General features: G+C 55.4%; 2 protein-coding genes across 2 annotated transcripts; both read left to right on the top strand.

The window, feature by feature from the left end:
* Positions 1-4235: 4235 nt before the first annotated feature.
* KRT36 (keratin 36) lies at positions 4236-8040 on the top strand. The gene is made up of 7 exons (XM_002922113.4): positions 4236-4736; positions 5422-5504; positions 5780-5936; positions 6465-6626; positions 6733-6858; positions 7032-7252; positions 7646-8040. The coding sequence occupies exons 1-7, from the start codon at positions 4287-4289 to the stop codon at positions 7839-7841; spliced, it is 1395 nt and encodes a 464-aa protein (XP_002922159.2). The 5' UTR covers positions 4236-4286; the 3' UTR covers positions 7842-8040.
* Positions 8041-11893: 3853 nt separating this feature from the next.
* Positions 11894-16325, top strand: KRT35 (keratin 35). Its single transcript, XM_002922112.4, has 7 exons — positions 11894-12401; positions 13253-13335; positions 13530-13686; positions 14269-14430; positions 14723-14848; positions 15337-15557; positions 15839-16325. Exons 1-7 carry the CDS (start codon positions 11931-11933, stop codon positions 15984-15986), a joined length of 1368 nt encoding a protein of 455 aa, XP_002922158.2. The 5' UTR covers positions 11894-11930; the 3' UTR covers positions 15987-16325.
* Positions 16326-21775: the final 5450 nt, after the last annotated feature.

The raw sequence follows: 21775 nt of genomic DNA, 5'->3' as shown, positions 1-21775 counted from the left end.
GCATTTCCTTGTTTTTACATTATTTTTATTAAAAGCACTTCTTTCAAGTTTTTATTTATTTCAGTAATCTCTACACCCAACGTGGGGCTCGAACTCACAACCCCAAGGTCAAGAGTCACATGCTCTTCTGACTGAGCCAGCCAGGAACATTTCTTAGATGCTTCTTATAGTGGGAAATTCTGCAGGACCTGTGTGTATGGGCATCAAAGATCAAAGCCAGGAAACTCAAGCCTAAGCCAGCAGGCCAGTCAGAGAGAGAGAGAAAGAGAGAGAGACATTGTGCTTCTGGAATGATCTTACTCCTGTTGGTGCCCATTGGTAGGTGACCTGGCTGCCCCGTGGTCCATTGTCTGCTTCCCCTGATGCCTTTGGGGCACCGTGTGGTGGTGATGACTGGCCCCTTTTAACCACAGCCCTGAGAAGCAGGAAAAGAGGGACCCTGATTTCTTCCTTGGGCGCACTGTGACGGGCTATGCCTGGTCCCTTCTGTGTTGAAGGGATTGATCCACTGGGAAGGAGGCTCAGGCTTGATTTCCTGGGTTGTTGCCCACGGAGAACCTTGGCTTTCACTTGGAAGCTCATCTGGGAGCGGAAACTTCATTTTACTAAAGAGGGACCCACAAACCCGGTGGTTGATTTTGAACTTGCTGGCATTCCAAGGTGGGTTTGGGGAAAGCCAGGGCGTTTTATGCTCCTGCAGCTGCATTTCCCCTTCTCCCCTCGCCCCTGAAGCTGGGGCCACGGTGGGCAGAGAGCATTCTGTCAGCTCTGTAGCCCTAAAACCAGCACTTCGTGCCAGCAGGAAGTGAGGGTAGCTTTGGAAGCTGCTAGAATAAGGGTCAGATGCCTAGTCTGGGGGGCCCCTGATGCTCTGACATAGTCCCAGCCACGGTCTTTCCTTGCACAGCTGGGCCAGGCCAGTATCCCATGAAACCAGGGCGAGGGGCTTGTGCCCTTGAATATAGCATTTGACTGAGGCTCAGTCAAATGGGTTCTAAGAACAGTTTTGATTTCTTAAATCTATGATAGCAGTTCCTATTTATCAAGCATGTTTCCATTTACTTCTCAATCCTGAGAATGTGGTGCCTCTTGGGGAAATCCAAGGCTCAAAGTGACTGAGTGGCTTGAACCAGGTCTGGCTGTGTTCAGGCCCAGCGCCCCCGCTGTCCAGCCTGACACTATCTGAGCCCCTCCTTTTGCAAAGCCACGTCCCGGCTCAGGGGACCAGAGATGTCATTTCAGCTTGGACATGCTGGGATGCCCGCTCAACATCCTGGTGACACTGTGCCTCTGAATGGGGGGGGGGAACAGCCCTGGGAGGTGGCTTAATGGGGCTTCTGCCGGTAAGGGCAGGCCCGGAGGAAGTCCGTGCCACAGCACAGCTCTGGTGGTGTGCCAGCGTGGACGCAAAGGGTGACCTGAGGTCCAAGGGAGTTTGCAGAAGCAAAACAACAAGAAAAGAAACTCTATGTCATGAGGGTGGCTGTCTGTCACTCCTCTTTATTCTTTAATTCTGTAGGTCAGTGGCAAAGAAGGGATGGTGGCTGTGGGGGAAGGTGAATGAGTCACAGACATGTCCAGGTGACGCCTGGCCCCCTCCACAGGAAATGCCTCTAATGTCTGAGATGTCAAGCTGCCCAGATGGGGGCTCTGGGGCCTGGAGTGGACGAGGCTTACTCAGGGAGTTTGGGGCTGAGCTTGGCCTAGAGTCCAGGCCCCCGACCCTTAGCCCAATGCATTTTAGATTAACGTTAGAAAGAACGGTCTCGGAATAGGACTCTATTTTGAAATAAAACCTGATGAGGGGGCACTCCTGGTCTCCTTAGCACTGAACAGGTGGGTTTTCTCCGGGGTTGGGCCACCACGGGGAGTGGGGTGGTCGGATCCCCAGGCCTGTGCTGGGAGATGAGCAGCTCTGTGAGTCCTGGCTTCTGTCCCCTGATGCAGGTAGAGCTTCTGTTCCACGTGGGCCTTGCTTCATCCTGTGATGGTCCAGACTCCTGGGGGGAAGGAAGCCGAGGAATTCCTCCCACAAGGCCCCCTCCACGCTTGCCTCTGAGAGGTGGCCTTGCCGTCCACACCATGGAGAAAAGGCAGGGGACCAAGAGGGACCAAAAGCCCTTCTCTGGCCCTCTTGTCACCTGCTCCAGGAGAGGTGTGTGTCTCTCCTCATAGCTTGGAAGACACCTGCCTGGACTCGGGCCCATGGCGGTCCTGATGTGCGGGCTGGGGGTGATGGGAGCAGCGGACACCTGCCCTGAAAGACACCTAGCATCGTCTTCAGACATGGATGGCACAGCAGAGGATTAAAAAAAAAAAACCAGAAAAGGAGAACATTAACTTCAGATGCCCAGCAGCCAAACACCCCAGAGCAGAGCCGCTCCAGGGCTCAGGGAGGGCCGCCCTGAGAACGAGCACACTGTGTCACCAGCGAGGTAAATTGAAGCCTGGGTGCCTTAAGCACGTGCCCGAGTGGGTCCCACAGGCACAGCCAGACTCGGCGCTAGTTTCCCTAGAAAGTAAAGGGGTGTGTTTATAGGTGGTCTGGTCAGAGACCCCATCCCTGTCCTGATGGCCCAGTGGTTCTCAAGTGGGGGTGGTTTTGCCTCCCAGGGGGCATTTGGCCATGTCTGGAGACAGTTGGTTGTCATAACGGGGGGAAAGGGTTGCTATTGGGAAGCCCCCACCACGAAGAATTCCGTAGTCTATGATGTCAACAGTGCCGAGGTTGAGAAACCCGAGGCTGTGTCCGGACAGCAGGGATGATGGGGCTGCTGGAAGGGCCTGAGGTCCCCGCTCTCGCTCCCAGCAGGGGCTGCTTTCAGGCACCCCGTCGAGGTGTCCCCTGTGATGGGCGAGGTGTGTGCATCACAGACAACCCTCCTGAGTAATTCCAGAGAGAAGCTTATAAAGCATTTTAAGAGGTTGCTAAATTACAACCCCAGAAGCACATAAAAGCTTCCATAAACGCCAGCCTTGCAAACCGAGTCTGTGTGGGAGAAGCGTGAGCAGGTTGCCCAAGCCTTGGGAAATCCCACTTCGTGCGGCGGAAGAAGGAATTTCCCTGTGGTGGCGAAGTCTCAGGCGCTCCTCCCAGCTTGCCTGACCCCCTGGCAGGGCTTCGGCTGCTCTTCTTATTCCTTCCCTGTCCAAAGAGCCTGCATGAATCAGCTCGGGTCATCCGCATTGGCCCATCTCTCAGGGCCGGGGGCGGGGGTCCGCATAGACTGCCCCAGGATCCTGATTCTACTCTCCTAGGTGCAGAGACCTGCGGGTCACAAAGGAACCTGCCCTCCAACGCAGCCCCTTTGAGGGCTCACAGCCCGATTCTCTGCTGGTCACAGCCATAAGCCATCAGCAAAGACTGGCCTATGTAAGCAGTGCTTCCCTAGCGCATAGGGCTTTCAAAATCACCTTTACTTCCGTTCTGTTTGATTCTCCTTGTATCTGTGTGAGGCAGGCAGGGTAGGCTGATGACCTCTGCTGTCCTGGTGGGGACAAAGAGGTATGCCAGAGAGTGACCTATGCTCACGTCACAGGGCAGATTATCCACAGAGGCACCATTTGGACCTAGGTCTCTGGTCCCTAAGTTCTGGGTGTCTGAACATGCCCTTGGTTGTCTGAGAGAAGCGGAGGGGCATGAGTGTAGGATTTGGGGTCTGAGAGCCCCGGTCTCAGTTCCAGTCTCTGTCACTCACTGCTGGTTCACCTTGAGCAAGCTTGTTTTTAGCCTTTCGGCGTCTCTGTTTCTAGGTCGGTGACACGGAGACAGATCGGCCACCTCCCGGGACTGCTGGGATGGACATAAATTGTAGCTCCCTTTGCTCCCTTTTAACCATCCCAGGGGCCCAGGTGTCCATGAGCACCTGTGAGCGCTGGGGAGGGGGATGGGGGTGACAAGTGGGGAGAGTGGGATGCTCAGGGGAGGGCACAGCAGAGAGAGCAGGAACTAAATGTCATTTGCGAGGCCACTCCCGATTTATGGGATCTGGTGCAAAGACTTTGAAGAGGCAATAAAATTCATATTCTGCCAGGAAATGACAACAGACAAGAGTCCTGACTTAGCAAACAAAATTAAAAAAAAAATTTTTTTTTATAAGGTAAGAAATTCTGGATGGGTAGCAAAAATCACATTCTAATGAGATTAGCTTTCTGGAAGAGGAATAGGGTTTCCCAAGTGTAACAGGCCAACACCCCATGGAGAGTGTATATATATATTCCAGAGAGGCCTTGAGAGCCTAGAACCCGAGCTCCTTGCTCAACCAAAGCCTGCTTCTGCTAGGATCATGGCCACCCAGGTCTGCTCCCCCGTCTTCTCCTCTGGGTCTGTCAAGGGCCTGTGTGGCCCGGCCAGCGGCCTCTTTCGGGTGTCCTCCGTCCGCTCCATGGGCTCCTGCAGGGTGCCCAGTCTTGCTGGGTCTGCCTCCTCCGTCAGGCTGGGCCTGTCCAGCTTCGGGAGCTGCTTCCCCGGCTCCTACCTGTCCGCTGGGTGCCACCCCTCTGGCTTTGTCGGGAGTGGGGGCTGGTTCTGCGAGGGCTCCTTCAATGGCAGCGAGAAGGAGACCATGCAGTTCCTGAATGACCGCCTGGCCAGCTACCTGGAGAAGGTGCGCCAGCTGGAGCGCGAGAACGCGGAGCTGGAGAGCCGCATCCGGGAGTGGTGCGGGTCTCAGATCCCGTACATCTGTCCGGACTACCAGTCCTATTTCAAGACCATCGAGGAGCTCCAGCAGAAGGTAACGGGGACCTGGCCCCTCTCCAGCATCCCCAGCCCTGGGTGTGTGTGTGTGTGGGGGGGGTTGTCACATCCCAAGGGACTAGCTACCGACGGTAGCTCTTGGGGAATTCTCTGTCCAGGGACAGCTCTTCTGTCTGGGGTCCTGGTTTCCTGGGGCGCCCAGATCTCTGTGTGAGTCTTTTGCTTGTGCATAACTATACTAGCCCTCCCGCCCCTCCCCTCGCCATCTCGGCTACACGAAGGGCCATAATGTACACCCAGCCCCTGCTGGATGCAGGTGCCATGCCTGACGCTTTGTAGCCATTAGACTATTTATTCCTCATCTTGGAGAGATGGGTATTACTGGACCCATTTAGCAGATACAGAAGTTAAATACCAGGGAGGTTCAGCCCCTTGCCCAAGATTGCACAGCCTCTGAGTGTTAGATGTAGAATCTGAATCCGGTTGCCTGGTTCTTTCCACCTTACCCTGAGGTGTCCCACTGTGCCCCTCTGGGGCCTACTTCTAGGGATGCCCCTCCTGGACTGATCCTCCCTCCACACCTGGGTTCAGGACTCAGGGCCGGGGGTGCTGAGGGTACTGGGGTACTTGGAAGCATGGCCTCTGTGAATTGGGTGATCCCTGCCCACCCACCCCTCACTGCTAGGCCTTTCCTAGCTCATGGGATGCCCCTTGTTCCTCAGATCCTGCTGACCAAGGCTGAGAATGCCAGGCTAGTCCTGCAAATTGACAATGCCAAGCTTGCTGCTGATGACTTCCGGACCAAGTGAGTGGCCTCATCGGGGAAGTTCTGCTGTGCTTGCCTTTGCCTCTGTCCCCGGCCTTGGGAGCTGGTGAGCTGGGAGGAAGGCCAGATGGAACCATAAGTGGGAATACAGCACAGGCCCTGGATCCCATCTGGGTCTGAGGAAAGGCTCACCATGCTGTTGACCCCAAATCGGCCCCTGCAGCCGATGGAGGGCAGCCGGTGCCCGGCTCCTTCCCTGCCCCCTGCCTGTGCCTGGCTCCTGCCCTGCCGACTCAGCAGGGCTGTGTGTGCAGGTATGAGACGGAGCTGGGCTTGCGGCAGCTGGTGGAGTCGGACATCAACGGCCTGCGCCGGATCCTGGACGAGCTGACCCTGTGCAAGGCCGACCTGGAGGCCCAGGTGGAGTCCCTGAAGGAGGAGCTGCTGTGCCTCAAGAGGAACCACGAGGAGGTGAGGCTGGTGCCGTGCAACCTCCCCGTGTTTCCCATCAGCAGGGAGCCCCTGGAGGCCCTTGGGCACAACGGCAGTGACCACGGCTCCCACAGGAACATTTGCTGATGGCGTACTGTATGCCAGGAGCTGTCTGAAACACTTTGCATTTTGTTCTCAATTCGTTTCATCCTCACAATCGTCCCATTTTATAGATGAGAAAAATGAGGCACAGAGAAGTGAAGTCACTTGCCTAAGGTCACACAGATCCCACACTCCTGCCCATGACACTAAAATCTCCCTCTGGACGCTAGTGTCCGATCACATGCATTCTATTTGCCTGATGTTTGCATCATCTCCTTTTACCCCCCTGAATCCCCAGAGGAGGTAGGTGCATGTCCATGAGGGGGACCGAGGCTCAGAGAAGTTAAGATCCTGTCTGAGGTTACACAGCCAGCCCCCGAGGGAGGAGGATTTAAACCCAGCCACCCAAACTCTTAATCCGGCATCCTTCCCACAACCTTACGCCATCGCGCCTCCTCTCTGCAGGAAGTCAACGCACTCCGTTGCCAGCTCGGGGACCGACTGAATGTGGAGGTGGATGCCGCCCCCCCGGTGGATCTCAACAAGATTCTGGATGACATGAGATGCCAGTATGAGGCCCTGGTGGAGAATAACCATAGAGACGTGGAGGCCTGGTTCAACACCCAGGTGGGGCTGGGGCTGCCTGGCACCACAGGCTCCTGGGGCAGGGGTTCTCCTTGAAAGAAGGAGCTTGGCTCGGTCTGACCGTGCTCTGGGCCCTCCTGTGTTTCAGACCGAGGAGCTGAACCAGCAGGTGGTGTCCAGCTCGGAGCAGCTGCAGACCTGCCAGACGGAGATCATCGAGCTGAGACGCACGGTCAACGCCCTGGAGATCGAGCTGCAGGCCCAGCACAGCATGGTGAGTGGCCTCTGCCTGAGGGACCGGCCACAGCCCCTGGCAAGCCCTGACCCACCAGCCTCGGCAGGGGGCTTGTCCTGGGGTGTGATCACGTGGGATACGCAGATACCCAGGGCTACGGGACTCTGGGTGGGACTCCTTCCCACAAGCAGCTCTTCCTCTTTCCCTTCCAGAGGAATTCCCTGGAATCCACCCTGGCGGAGACCGAGGCACGCTACGGCTCCCAGCTGGCCCAGATGCAGTGCCTGATCGGCAACGTGGAGTCCCAGCTGGCTGAGATCAGGTGTGACCTGGAGCGGCAGAACCAGGAGTACCAGGTACTGCTGGACGTCAAGGCCCGCCTGGAGTCAGAGATCGCCACCTACCGCCGCCTGCTGGAGGGCGAGGACTGCAAGTGAGTGCCTGTGGACCCCGGGGAGCCAGGTGTGGGGGCAGGGCTCCCTGGACCAGCTCTCGGGGCCTCGGAGGGGGTGTCAGTCCTTGCAGAGGTGATCGCACAGATGACAAGGATCGATCCAAAGCCATTCTCTAGAGATCCCCTCTCATCCCAGCCATCACCGGGGGACAAGATGCCCCCCACCCTAGCCCGTCCCTACAGCTCTTCTCCAACCATTGTGCTTGGCTGGGGCTTCCTCGTCTTCCTCCCTGCAGCCCTTGGGGGTTTCAGAGGCACTGAAGCCATTCGTTGTTGTCACCCACCTATATCTATCCCCTAAATCCGTTTAACAGGAATCTCAGTCCCATGCCCCGGTGCCAAATGCACTCTGATCTGATTTCATTTCCTTAGGCTGCCTGCCCACCCTTGTGCCACAGAATGCAAGCCATCGATTAGGGGACCTTACGTCTCGACTGGGCCCTGTGCTCCGGCTGCACCCTGTGGCCCGGCTCCCCAGATCAGCACCCAGATCCGCACCATCACGGAGGAGATCAGAGACGGGAAAGTCATTTCCTCCAGGGAGCACCTGCAGGCCTGCCCGCTCTAGCCAGCCCACTGGAAGTACACGCCTATGGCTCCCGGCTCCAGACGACCCGCCACTCCCTACAGGGGCTCCCCGCTCAGCAGATTTTTTTCTACCAAAATACTTCTTATATTGAGTTTCTGGACTTAACTGCTTTTGTGCTATGCAAAACTAGGTCCCCCTGAAATATATCCAATAAAGTGTGTTCTCTTGGCATTGCAAACTTGACTCTGTCTATTCTCATGAGGTTAGTTAATGGGGATATTTGATCGGGTCACAGTAAAGTTTTGGGTTTTGGTTTCAGGTCTGTCTTCTCTGGGTCTGGGTGGTAGGAAGTGATAGGATGATTAAAATATTTAAGAATGGGGATACCTCAGGGCCTGGCCCATAAGGACAGATGGGCATAGCCATTACCCAGGACAGGCTTGGCCCTGTCCATAGCTACCTACCTGGGGCGGCCCCACAAGGGGCAAAGCCTCCCGAGCCAGCCTTCCTCGGTTGCCCTGCCTGGATCTGGGGGTTTTCTCCCCTTCCCTTCAGCTTCGCCTCCTTTGTCCAGCTTCCACCACCCTGCTGGCTCACCCCCAGGCCTGACACCGGTGACAGTTGAGGAGAGGGGTTTCCAGGACCAACCAGCCTGGGCAGACCACCTCAGGGAGGCTATCTGGGCGATGAAGGCAGGAGGCCAGGTGACTCCCTGTCCCAGCGCCGGGTACAGGGCTGAAGTAAAGGGTGGCAGGGACAATGGCGTGTGGGGGGGGGGTCAGAGATGGAGCAGGGAGAGGGAAGCTCACTGTGGGGCTGAGGTCAGAGTGCCCCGAATTCTACTGGCTGAGTCATGATCTTCTGGGCGTCCAGCCCAACAGTGCCGGGCCCCGGACACCCCTCCGAGCAGAGAAGCATGGCCTGTGAGAAGTATGAGGGCCCCATGCCTTCTTTGTCCCCCTGATTTATTCTTCCGTGGAGAACACAGGCCCAGAGAGGACCGCAGCTTTCTGCAGGCCACACAGCAGTGAGCGGCAGAGAAGAGGCCATTTTCCGGCCATTCTGACTCCGACGCCGGTGCTCTTCCCAGCACGCAGTGTCCCCCCCACCCCCACCTGAATCATTACTCCCTGCTGGACAGAGTCAGGGGGCAGCCCTGTACTGCCCTGCTTCTCTCTGTGCTCCACACTCCTGTTCTGGGGACTGAGGTCTGCCTCTCCCCATTTTGGCCTGGTTAAGGAAGCCCCCCTCTTCTCAACCTCACACCCACCCTTCACTGAGTTCGGCTTAAATCACTCACTGCTGAGCAGACAAGAACTTAGCATTGCTGGGGGCCAGGCCCACACAGGCGCAGTGAGTGGCAGGCTTAGGATGCCCTGAGAGGGCTTGAGAAGCCTTTTGACGCCCATGTCATTGCTCTTTTCTTGACAATAAGAGAGAGATGATATAAAACATTACATTTTATCAAATTTCCCCAGAGTGAACATAGTCCTTTCTTTCGAGGTGGTTCTGATCTTGTTTATACTTTGCTGAGCTGCTCTCTGGCTCTCTGGCTTTGCTGAGCTGCTCTCTGGCTCATTGACACACACTCAGATCAATTAGTCAGTCAACAGATGTGGACTGAACACCCCATGCACAAAAAACCCAGTGCTAACGCAGGGGCACATCTAGGGAGAAGTGGGGGTGCCGGGGAAGCAGCTGGACCCAATGTGGGATCACAGGCCCTGACCTCCAGAAGCCGACGGCCTAGCAGGGGAGACGACCGCCCACGCTGGCACCCGGCACAGGCATGGCAGGTGTGGGTGTGGGCCAGGCTCTTGGGTCCTGAGGATGCGGAGAGATCATTGAGAGCTGGGGATTTCGGGGAGTCTGGAATTCATGGGGGCCTTGAAGGATGGGCAGAACCGGAAGGAGGAGGGCAAAGGATATTTTACAGCATGGCCAAGAGGACCCACGGCATGTTCGGGGGACAGTGCAGACCCCATCTCAGCAGAGTGCACAGGTCCTGGAGGGAAAGTTCAGAGCCAGGAGGGCAAAGCAGAGCTGGAGCAAGGGTAGGCTCCAGAAACATTCCAAGCCTCAGTTTACTCATCTGCTAAATGGGGCTATTGGCAATGCTAGTCTCAGGAGATTGTTGTGAGCAGTGAGTGAGAGAATGCCTGGAGACAGCTCAGCACGGGGCCTGGCCGTCCTAAGCACTTTGTGACCGATGGCTGGTACCATGAGCCTTGTCATTAACTGGGCTGTGTCGGGGAGACAAACCCGTTCTGGGTAGCACAGGTGTGGAGCCCTGCCTAGAAACTCATGTGACCCCCAGGGCTGTATAAACAACATGAGGCTTCCCAGGCCCTGGCTGCTGTGGCTTTTCCGGGTCCTGTGGATCCAGAGTAGCCCTCACTGAGCCCAGAGCACGGGACGCTGTGACTTAGCAGGGCTTGGGTGGAGCCCCGCGCTCACAGGGATGCGAACCATGAACACCAAAGGAGCCTCATCCCGGCTCTCAGCTCAGCTGCGTCCTTTGCACTGGAGCATGGATTTCCAGGGAGGAGAAGGTGAGACAGCCAATGGGCCCTGGCTCTGTGTTGGGCGGGTGCCGGTCACACCAGGCTCCTGGGTGTGGGAAGGGCACGGTGACTCATGAGAGTTCTGGAGCTGAGGGCCCCCAAACACAGGCACCTGGCCTGGGCCATGGTGGCCCAGGTGCTCAGAGTCCATCTACACTCCCCGGTGACAGCTGCTTAGCACCGTCACCTGGAGTACAGTAAGACTCCGCCCACGTGGGGGCCGGTAACCATAGCGGTTGCCATTTCTGTGCACTCACCATGAGCAGTTGCTGTTCTAGATGTTTCCTCAGCTCTGAGGTGGGGGTGACAAGTCCGGGCTCACAGGGCAACATGAGGGTGAAGTGAGACCATGCTGAGCACTGGGAAGGCTGCTGGCACTCAGCTCACAGCTGTTCTTCCGACAGGAAGGTAAAACCTGTCCCTAGAAGAGTAAACAGGACCCTAAACCGAGGGCAGGCTGGAAGGCGAGTCGCACGGGGATCCACCTGACGAGGCCCCATGAGCAGTGCCACCTGCCCTCTAGCTCAGCTCTTGGCCCCTCTCCCAGGCCTCACTCGCTTGGTACATTGGGTTTTCTGGAAAAATAACCCACCCTTGTCAAGCTTTCTGGACATCAGCCCGGACAACTCCTGTAGCAGAGATGAAACTCGAAGTTCACAGTGTGTCTTCTGAGAAGGCCTGTGATCATGCCCCCGCGCTCCGCCTCAGCCCCCGGGCAGCTGGCAGGGAAGGCTGCTCCACTTCTCAACCAGGGCCCGGGGAGACGTATCTTCCTACACATGGTATGTGTCACCACGGGCAGGTGCTCAGTTAGCCGACCTCTAGTCGTTTTGGCTGATGTTGGGGCTACACAACCAGCCAGATTTCCTGGTGAGGGAGGGAGTAGGGGGGAGTGTGTCCACCAGGGCTCTGCTCTGTTTGGGGCGACCAGTTTTCCCATTTTGTGTGGGACGGAGGGGTTCCCAGGATTAGGGGGCTTTTGGCACGAAAACCAGAACAGTCCTGCGGAAACTGGGATAGCTGGTCCCCATGGCCTTATTTTCAGGACCATTCTAGAACCTTCTGTGTCTCCTTGGGCATGAGGTCTCTGCTTCCTGCAGCAACCAGGCTTGCTCTTTCATCGCCCAGGGGCCAACCAGAGGCCTCCTCTACTCCCCGGGGCCCATAAAAGGAGATAATGCTAGAGAAAGTCAAGACCATGGCTGTGGGTTCCCACACCTCCTAACGCGGAGGCTGAGGTCTGGGCTTGGATGACAGGCCCCTTTGAAGAACTGACGGATACTTGGTCTTCTCAGCAACATGGGGCGGAGGAGACGTCTCGACATAGCCGTCAGTTCAACGGGGCTCCCGTTTTACGAGGCCGGGAAATGTTCATGGGAAGCTAAATAACAGGGTAATGAGGAGTTCTTATAGAAAGTGGTATAACTTTAATGAGGAGAAAACCCTTTGTAAAGGCCAACGCCCACTGGAGCAGAGATATAAACCTGGGGTGAAGAGCTGTTTCTCTGAATCGGGGGGCACCTGGCCTCGAGGACCTATCATTTGTGTCTGGGCTGCCGAGGCCATGGCTTCCAAGTGCCTCAAGACCAGCTTCTCTTCGGCGTCTCTCAAGGGCCTGGGAGGGGCTGGCGGGGGCTCTACTCGCGTGTCCGCGATGTACTCCAGCAGCTCTTGCAAGCTCCCGAGTCTCTCCCGCGGGGCCCGGAGTTTCTCTGCGTGCTCCGTCGGGCTGGGCAGGAGCAGCTGCAGGGCGGCCAGCTGCCTCCCTGCTCTCTGCCTCCCATCTGGAGGCTTTGCCACCAGCTACAGCCTGGGCGGGGGCTGGTTTGGGGAGGGCATCCTCACCGGCAGCGAGAAGGAGACCATGCAGTCCCTGAACGACCGCCTGGCCAGCTACCTGGAGAAGGTGCGCCAGCTGGAGCAGGAGAACGCCAGCCTGGAGAGCCGCATCCGGGAGTGGTGCCAGCAGCAGGTGCCCTACCTGTGCCCTGACTACCAGTCCTACTTCCGGACCATCGAGGAGCTCCAGAAGAAGGTAGGAGGTTCAGAGCGGCTCTGGCTGCCCAGAAGTCTGATGCCATGAGCGCTGGTCTGGAAGCTAGAACACCTGGGCTGGTAGCCCTGCTCCCATGGGGCACTGCAGAGGTCACAGGGCGTTCTCACATCTGTGGCCTCATCTGCTCCTCCTAGTCATGGGATGAGGGAGGTGTCATTAGCCCATTTTACAGATGAGAGCACCGAAGCTCAGGCTGGTTGAGTGCCGTATTCTAGGTGGTCCAGCTGGCAGCTGGGGGAGCCGGAGCTTGGACATAGGCTCTATGAACTAATTGGCTGTGTAGCCTTTGCTAGCATGGTCTATCTCTATGAGTTTTATTGTCTTCATTTTTTTTTTAAGGTGAGGGGATTGGACTTGATTTGTTTGGTGCAGATCAGGTTTTCTATAAAGAACTCAGGGAAGGAAAAGCCCATCCGGTTTCCTTCTTGCCCCACCCAGATCCTCTGAGGGTACTTGCTGGCTCCTGGGAGGGACCATTTGTGACCAAGGAATCACAGAGTACGCTGTTGTTCATGACCTGCCCTGAGCCCCCAGTGGCCTGGGGATAGGAAGATAGAGTTGGCCACCATGCCAGTCTTTGCTGCAGCATTTCCACATCTCCCTCAGTCTGTGCCAGGTTATGGGTCCCAGGGGTACTGCACTGGGAAGGGCTGTAGAAGCTTCCTTGTCTGATCCCTACTGCATGCCTGTAAGCCTTCACAGAGCCTCAGAAGCCAGGAATCCAGGGACGGCTGACTCCCTCCCCCTGGAGGTAGTCCTCACCAGCTTTGGGGAGCTCCAGCCAGCAGATAGTCCCACGTTTCACTGATGTCACTTCTTTATTTCCCCAGACCCTGGGCACCAAGGCAGAGAACGCCAGGCTGGTGGTGCAGATCGACAACGCCAAGCTGGCCGCCGACGACTTCAGAACCAAGTGAGTGTCCTGCTCGCTCCTTGGATGGGGGCTGGTAGAGTGGACATTGGTGATGCCAGGACGCAGGGTTTTGGTTGCACTAAGTCACTGAGGCATTAAGGTGGGACACACAGAACCAGGACAGCCTGGGGTGGGATGTGACTTGGACATAAAAAAGAAATGGAGCTTCAGGCATCCTGTTATGCTCCTGCCAGGTACGAGACGGAGCTGTCCATGCGGCAGCTGGTGGAGTCGGACATGAACGGCCTGCGTAGGATCCTGGATGATCTGACCCTGTGCAAGTCCGACCTGGAGGCCCAGGTGGAGTCCCTGAAGGAGGAGCTGCTGTGCCTCAAGAAGAACCATGAGGAGGTGAGCACAGGGGAGGAGGTGAGCAGGTGAGCATGGGAAGGAGGTGAATATGGGGAAGGAGGTGAACATGGGGAAGGAGGTGAGCATGAGGAAGAAGGTGAGAATGGGGAAGAAGGTGAGCATGGGGGAACAGGTGGATATGGGAAAGAAGGTGAGCATGGGGAAGAAGGTGGACATGGAGGAGCAGGTAGGCATGGGGAAGAAGGTGAGCATGGGGAAGAAGGTGAGCATGGGGAAGAAGGTGAGCATGGGGGAGCAGGTGGATATGGGAAAGAAGGTGAGCATGGGGAAGAAGGTGGACATGGGGGAGAAGGTGAGCATGGGGAAGGAGGTGAGCATGGGGAAGAAGGTGAGCATGGGGAAGAAGGTGAGCGTGGGGGAATGGGTGGATATAGGGAAGAAGGTGAGCATGGGGAAGAGAGTGGACATGGGGGAGCAGGTGGGCATGGGGAAGAAGGTGAGCATGGGGAAGAAGGTGGGCATGGGGGAGCAGGTGGGCATGGGGAGCAGGTGGGCATAGGGGAGGAGGGGAGGGAGGCAGCCAGCTGGGACAGTTCGTGCTGACCCTGTTCTGTGCCACAGGAAGTCAACTCGCTGCGCTGCCAGCTTGGTGACCGGCTCAATGTTGAGGTCGATGCTGCCCCGCCTGTTGACCTGAACCGTGTCCTGGATGAGATGAGGTGCCAGTATGAGACCCTGGTGGAGAATAACCGCAGGGATGCTGAAGAATGGTTCAACACTCAGGTAGGCACCCGGAGAGAGTCAGTGCAACAGAAATACAGGGTGGGTCAGACAGAATTGACCTTGGGGCTCCGAATCAGGAAACTGAGTTTGAGCCTCAGCTCTGTTTTGACCTTGCTGTGCACCTTGGGCAGGTTGCTGTCCTCTAAGCAATGATGTCCTCAAGGATGAAATGAATGGGTTGGACTGGCTGTTCTGGAAGGTTCTTCTTGGCTCATGATTCTATGAAGCCTCTGTAGACCTCTGAAGCTGAATCCTGACGTTCCTGACCAGGTCCTGTGTGTGTATGTTTCAGACCGAGGAGCTTAACCAGCAGGTGGTGTCCAGCTCGGAGCAGCTGCAGACCTGCCAGGCAGAGATCATCGAGCTGAGACGCACAGTCAATGGCCTGGAGATCGAGCTGCAGGCCCAGCAGAGCATGGTGAGCCCGAGGCCTGAGCAGGGCTGCTGGGGGACCAAACCCCACAGCACACAAGCCCCTGGGCCTCCGTGCTCTGACCACACAGGCAGGCTCCAGGGGTTCAAGTTCTTGAGCACCAGGGATGTTCTGCGTAGGGTGGAATGAGGTCCCAGCCCCCATTCCCAAACGTCCTAGTGGTGAAAGACAGGAGACCTATAGCAACCGACATGTTCCGGCAGCAGCTCCTGGACTTGTGTAAGGAGATTCCTTCTGAGTAATTACCTGAGTAATTATCACTTCCTCAGAGATATCATTAATAGGGGAGATACTCTCTAGATCAGAGAGGCTGCAGGGGCTAACTGGCTGTCTCAAATGAGGGGTCCAATTGTGGTTCATCCCGGTTCACAGTGATTCTCTGAGCTTCTGTTCTCGGATTCTGAGGACTCACTGAGACCCAGATGGCTCAGGGCATCTTCTCTGACTTCCCGTCTTCGTCTTTCGCCCCCCAGAGAGATGCTTTGGAATCCACCCTGGCAGAGACTGAGGGGCGCTACGGCTCCCAGCTGGCCCAGATGCAGCACCTGATCGGCAATGTGGAGTCCCAGCTGGCCGAGATCAGGAGCGACCTGGAGCGGCAGAACCAGGAGTACCAGGTGCTGCTGGACGTGCGGGCCCGGTTGGAGTGCGAGATCAACACGTACCGGGGCCTGCTGGAGAGCGAGGAGGGCAAGTGAGTGTCACTGCATGCTCCCTTGTCTTCCCGATAGTCTACAAAATTCTGGGGAGACCGCATGGTGCCTGGGAAGACCCCAGCATTTGGAGTCAGGAGCCCTGGGTTTGAGTTCTGGGCTTATTACAAATTCATCACGTGACCCCGGCAAGTCCTTTTTGGGCCTCTGTTTTCCCATTGGTAAGACAAGGGGGCAGGACTGGGTGACTTTTAAGGTGCTCTGAGTTACTGCAAACAGCAATTGGAAAATCACGGTAATCTGAACTTTCCCTTTCTCTTAGGCTGCCATGTAACCCGTGTGCCCCTGACCACTCGCCCACCAAGTCGTGCCTCCCCTGCCTTCCTGCGGTCTCCTGTAGTCCTGCTGCGGTCCGCACCACCTGCAGCCCCCGCCCTATCTGCGTGCCCGGCCCCGGGGGCCGGTTCTGAGCGTGACTGGCTCAGAAAGCCCAGGCCATTGTCTGCAGGACCTGGACTTGGCCTCTATTGAACCCTAACCCTAAAGCCCAATCCCCTCTCTCTGTGCAGAGCCCGGGGCGCCAGGGCCTGGCTCTGAGAGGGCTCCCTGCACATATATCCCTCCAAGTCTCTCCAAGCCTGTCACTAAGGCTGGCCGCCCCTGAAAGCCTCAACTCCTCATCATTTCAATGGGTGCCGGCCAGGCTCTCTGTTCTCAGGCTGCCTCCTGGGTCAGGTTTTCCTTCCGGGTGCTGTTTTAGTGGGTTCTGGAATGCAGTGGAGGGCTTCTGTGGGCAGAATAATAAAGTGCGTTAGCTTTGGCTCTCAATGCCTAATGGCACTGTTCTGGTGTCCCTGTTGTGCGTCTCTGCTGGTGGAAGAGGGGTGACTCCTGGGCAGATGGATAGGGATGTTTGACCGCGTGTGACCCGGGGGATGACGGGATCCCTGTGGCTCTGTTCGGGGTGACTAAGGGCCTCCAGTGGGGCTTTTGGCTAAGCGGCTCAGCTTTCGTGATGAAGACACTTCTCCAAGATTCCCATGTGGTGACCCATACGACCAAACCTCCCCTACTACCCTCCTTAGTCTACATGGCCACCCTGAGATCCCAGAAGAGGGCGGATAAAGCCGAGGCCAGTACAAGGTGAAGCATTTTAGGCTGCTATTCATTTCATGCCTGTGGTTCTCGTGACATCCCACACCAGGGTATTTTCATTTCACTCCTTCCACCGCGATACTTTCACACAGCCCTCCAGCTCGGCAGATCCCCCAAAACCCGCACCCCCGCAGGTGCGACAGTGAGACTGCCATTGTGACCTTCACACACAACTCAGAGATTCTTGTCCATCGGAGACTCCTCGTGTTCTGTGTGCCTTTGGCCTCTGATGCCGCGCGCAGTGCCGTTTAGAACCAGAGCATTTCCGCAGGGAAGTGGGAGCTCCCTGCATTTTGGCCCAAAGCACATAAGGTGGAGATTGGACTGTGGAAAGACAGGTGACCAAGGGGCCTGAGACCACCACCCCCCCTTAAGAGGGCCTGGTATTATTCACCCTGATTCGACTTTAGAGTCGTCCGCTTCCTGACCCCCCCATAAAGGAGAGCCTGGGGCTTTGGTGTCTCCCAGCCCCCTTGCTCCAGGCATCTTCCACGGCCTCGGCTGTGGTCTTCCTGGAACACCTTGGCTGGTTTGGTGGAGGCTCAGCCACCCGAAGGGGATGACGGTCTCATGATCACTTCATTCAACGAAAGTCTGTGCAGTGCCTCCCTGGGCAAGACAGTGTGTCAGCTGCCAGGAGCAGGACCGACCCTTGTCAGAGGAAGGCCTTGGGGTGGGAAAGGAAGGACACCCACTCCCTGCCTCAGTGGGAGGAGGAGGCCTGCTGAAGGGCTGCAGCGTTAGTAGTGTGATGAAGACGGGCTCCAAACATGGAGTCAGACCGACCTGGGTTCAAATCCCATCCCCAGCACTTACTGCCCGTGGGAACTTTAGCAGGGGGTGGCCCCTCGCTGAATCTCAGTTTCCTCATCAGTAAAATCGAGGCCACGACACTAAACACACTCTGAGGTCCATACTGCCTTCCCGAACATATGCTGGGCCTCTGAAAATGGCTCCGTATTATTGACCATCTACCCTAGTTGGAGGCCTGGATTGCTCTGAGGCTGGGCGTCTGCCTTTTCCCTGCCCAGAGTTTCATTCCTGAGCTTTCCTTGCAGGCAGCAACGCCTAGCAGCCAAAGCAGAGATGCCCTTCTGCGGCTTACTATTGTTTCTGACTCGGAGGAGAGTTGGGCGCAGTCTGCAAACCCTGCAAGGCTGCTCCCTCGAGCACATGGCTCCAGCTAACTCCACATCCCATCAGCCACACTTCCTCTTTATGACATCCTTTGTGGTCCAAATCCCTTCCAAACCCGTCCTCCTTCCCTCCAGGATGAAGCGAACCAGATCCTGCAGAGCCCTGCCTCTTATTATTTACGTCGTCCGCTTGAGCTCTTTGAGTACAATGCTGTTTCTATTAAGTCAGAGATTCTCAACCTTGGCTGCATAGTGGAATGACCTAGAGGGCAGTCAGGTCACTGGTCTGACCCCCAGCAAACCCGACTTTGTTGGTCTGGGATATGGCCTGCTGTTGGGGTTTTAAAAAGCACCCCAATGATTCCAGCGTGCAGCTCCTTCGTTGGGGGGAGGGCCTTCTGGAACGGAGCTGGGGGCTCCGGCAGCTCTGACGTCACCCTCAGTGCTAGCGGATCCCTGACCGGTGCCTTTGATTATCCCTCAGCTCTGGCTTCTCTCCTTTAATTTCAAACATCTGAGCTGTACTTTAAATTTCAGTTATCATATGTTTAATTCCAGAGAGGTTTTTGTTTTGTTTTGTTTTGTTCTCTGTCCCTCTTTTATAACATCCAGCTCTTGTTTCACGACTGCTGTTCTTAACTCTGAGGTCACTAACACACACACACACACGTGTATAAATGTGTTGATAGATTGTTCTAGATTCCACGTTGTTTCCGTTTCCCCCAGTTTCCTCTTCACTGTTTGTTTGCTTGTTTCGTTGCGTCTCTGTCTGCGATGTTGGAAACTTCTCTCAAATATCTGGTGATCTTTCTGCTTATGTTTGATGACACGACACTATGGGCAGGTGGCAAATGGGCTTTTTGGATGGTAGAACTACTTAAATTCGGCTTTGATAAGTCTTTTTGTCTGGGTCAATCTGGTTTTTCAAAGAAGAGAGGGAAGGAGACAGTCTGGGGCCAGGCCCCCATGTGCATCCTACCTACGTTTGTTTATTTTTATTTTTTTTAAAGGATTTTATTTAAGAGAAAGAGAGGGCATGAGCAGGGGGAGTGTCAGAGAGAGAGGGAGAAGAAAGCTCCCCACTGAGCAGGGAGCTTGATGCGGGGCTCCATCCCAGGACCCTGGGATCATGACCTGAGCCAAAGTCAGATGCTTAACCAGCTGAGCCATCCAGGGGCCCCCTACTGACCCTTGTTTAAATGGACCCTCCACTCTGGACATAGTTAGACGCCAGCTCTCACTGGTGTTTCTTCCTCGTTTGCTCCCACTTCCTTGCCCTTCTCCGAGTGACTTTCCCTTCTCTCCCTTTTTCAAATATACTTCTTTGCCCTGTAGTTGGCTTTGGCCTCAGAGGCGTTGGGGGTACAGTGGCTAGGCTTTGGACTCAGACAGAACTGGGTTTGAGAACCGGCTGTGATGCTCCTGCCCTGGACCCACCTGTCCCTGTCCCCTTCCTTCAGACCCACTCTGATGTGAGACCCAGTCCTTCCTCTGTCATGTGAACTCAGTGCTCACGCCAAGAGTTTGAATTTAGTGGATTTTGCTGAAGGTCTTGTGGACACCATGGGGTGGGACCACACTCCACAGCATGGCCCATCATCTCCTTCCTGGTGTCTATCCTCCTCGCTTCTGGGACCCTCTCCCCTTCACCCCTTACTTCCATGATTGTTCTGGGAACTTCCAATTCCTCTCTCCTTTCTCCCTCTAATGTCTTGCCAGCCAACATCCAGGCACTTAGGGTCCCATCTTCTACCCCAAGAACTTAATGTATTTATTCAAGTAAAGACAGCTCTGGGGCGCCTGGGTGACTCAGGCGGTTAGGTGTCTGCCTTCAGTTCAGGTCATGATCCCAGGGGCCTGGGATCGAGTCCTGCATCGGGCTCCTTGCTTGGCAGGGAGCCTGTTTCTCCCTCTGCCTGCTGCTCCCCTGCTTGTGCGCACACTCTCTCTTTCTCGCTCTGACAAATAAATAAATAAAATCTTTTAAAAAAAGTTCTTTCTGCAAGAGGAATTCTGGTGGCAGGTATTAAGATATAGACGCTTCTCATCGAACTTTGCATCGGAATCCGGGGATGTACCGTACGGTGACTAACATAATATAATAAAAAAAATCATTAAAAAAAAAAGATAGAGACGCTTCTATACCTTAGTGATTTTCAAGCCCGCCCGGAAAACTCCTTTAACTCAGATGGCTGGGCGCCACCCTTAGAGTTTCTGACTCAGTTGGTCTGGGGTGGGCATGAGGAATTTGCATTTCTAAACGTTCCTGAGTGATGCCGGTCTAGAGGCCACGCTTTGAGAACCACTGCTACACCTTATTACAATAATAATTGTTTTACAGTTTTTTGGGTGAGGATTAAGTGGGCCAATTAATGCCAAGCACCAGCATGGTGCCCGGTACTTGCATAGATTCAATAAATGCTGGTTAATATTTTATAGGCTGGTCTGACGAGTCTCATTCCAACCAGGTGTTATCGCCATGATAACCTCCTTCCATCGGATGCCACTGTCTTCTCTAAATTGTTAATGCAGACAAAAGAACTGGAATTTATGTTTGGTGCAACAAATTTCAGGGAACCGGGCTGTGTGGCATTTCTCCCTCCCTAGCCCTCTACCAACACTTCTAGAAATAGATGGAAAAAGTAAGATAAGTATTTACACTCCAATATTATTTTAAGAAGATTAGTGAGTAAAAAATGGCTCTCTAACCCCACGTTAAACATGGGATATGTGAGCGCATGGGTATTATAGTCAGGACTGAAGACCACTGGTCTTGCCTGTTGCTTTTTTTTTTTTTTTTTGAGAGAGGGAGTGAGGGCAGAGGGAGAGAGAGAGAATCCCAAGCAGGCTCCATGCCCAGGGTGGAGCCTAACTCGGGGCTCGATCCCGAGACCCTGAGATCGTGACCTGAGCTGAAATCAAGAGTCAGGTGCTCAACCACTTGAGCCACCCGAGTGCGCCATGCCTGTTGCTTTCTTAAGTGATGCCCGAGGCTTCTGTAATTGGAGACATCACTCCAGTCTCCTGGCTTAGCTCATCCCAGGGCTGCAGAGGGTCACTTCTCAAGGGAGCTGATTCCCACTGCTTCCCGTCTCTGAGGTCCCGAAGTGAGTCCTGCATGGCAGAAAGTGAAAATACAGCCTGTTGCAGCCTGTCCACCCCTGTCCTTTCAACAATCCTCGAGCCCTCGACATCCCTGTATGTGGAGCAGTGAGGTAGGATCTGGAGAGGGTCAAGATAGAGCGTCTGCGTGAGATTGACCTCCTTTCCGAGGGTGGGGTCCTGACATCTCTCTTTTTTTTACTAGTGTCCAGCTGAAAAGATGCCCCTGATTCTTGGGCTCTCTGTCTGTGTCTTGAGTTTGTTCTCTCCTCCCTGACATGACTTCTTCCCCCAGGTAGGAAGACGATACAGGTTTAGAAGCCTCCGAGGTTCTGATTCCTGTCTCCCTGGAATGTTACCACTGCCACTATCCCTGCAGCTTCAGGCACCCACACACTTCCTCCTTGGGGGGCTGACCTCTTTCCACAGCGAATGCTCTCATTAAAAGGAACAGCTGCTGCCCCACAGGTCTACGGCCTGTCTCAGGGCCCGAGCGGGGGCGGGTGCAGGGGGCAAGGCCATAGTCGGCACAGGGCCAGGTGCCGTGGTCTCCTGGCAGCTCCGCCCTGGTAATGAGGGCCCAGGCACAGAGCTGATCCTTTGAAGATGTGTCCTGAAGCTCTCCCCTGGTGGTCAATGACAGGAGGCCAGTGTCCTGCTTTAGCCAAATGACTATCTTGGCCTCTTTTATGAGGAAAGGAACTCCTTATTGGAAACCAAATTATAAATTAATTAGCAGCTTCCTCTGGGGCTGGGTATCAACATCAACACCACCCCATGATGACTTTCTAGTGAGAACCCCCTCATTGCAGGGGTATAAAAAGGCCCAAGCGGAGTGGGGTCTGTAGACACTGGCAATCCAGGTG

This window comes from Ailuropoda melanoleuca, chromosome 13, assembly GCF_002007445.2.
Source record: "Ailuropoda melanoleuca isolate Jingjing chromosome 13, ASM200744v2, whole genome shotgun sequence".
NCBI classification, from domain to species: domain Eukaryota; kingdom Metazoa; phylum Chordata; class Mammalia; order Carnivora; family Ursidae; genus Ailuropoda; species Ailuropoda melanoleuca.
The sequence above is the reverse complement of the archived record's forward strand: the minus strand, read 5'-3'. Positions and strand labels throughout refer to the sequence as shown.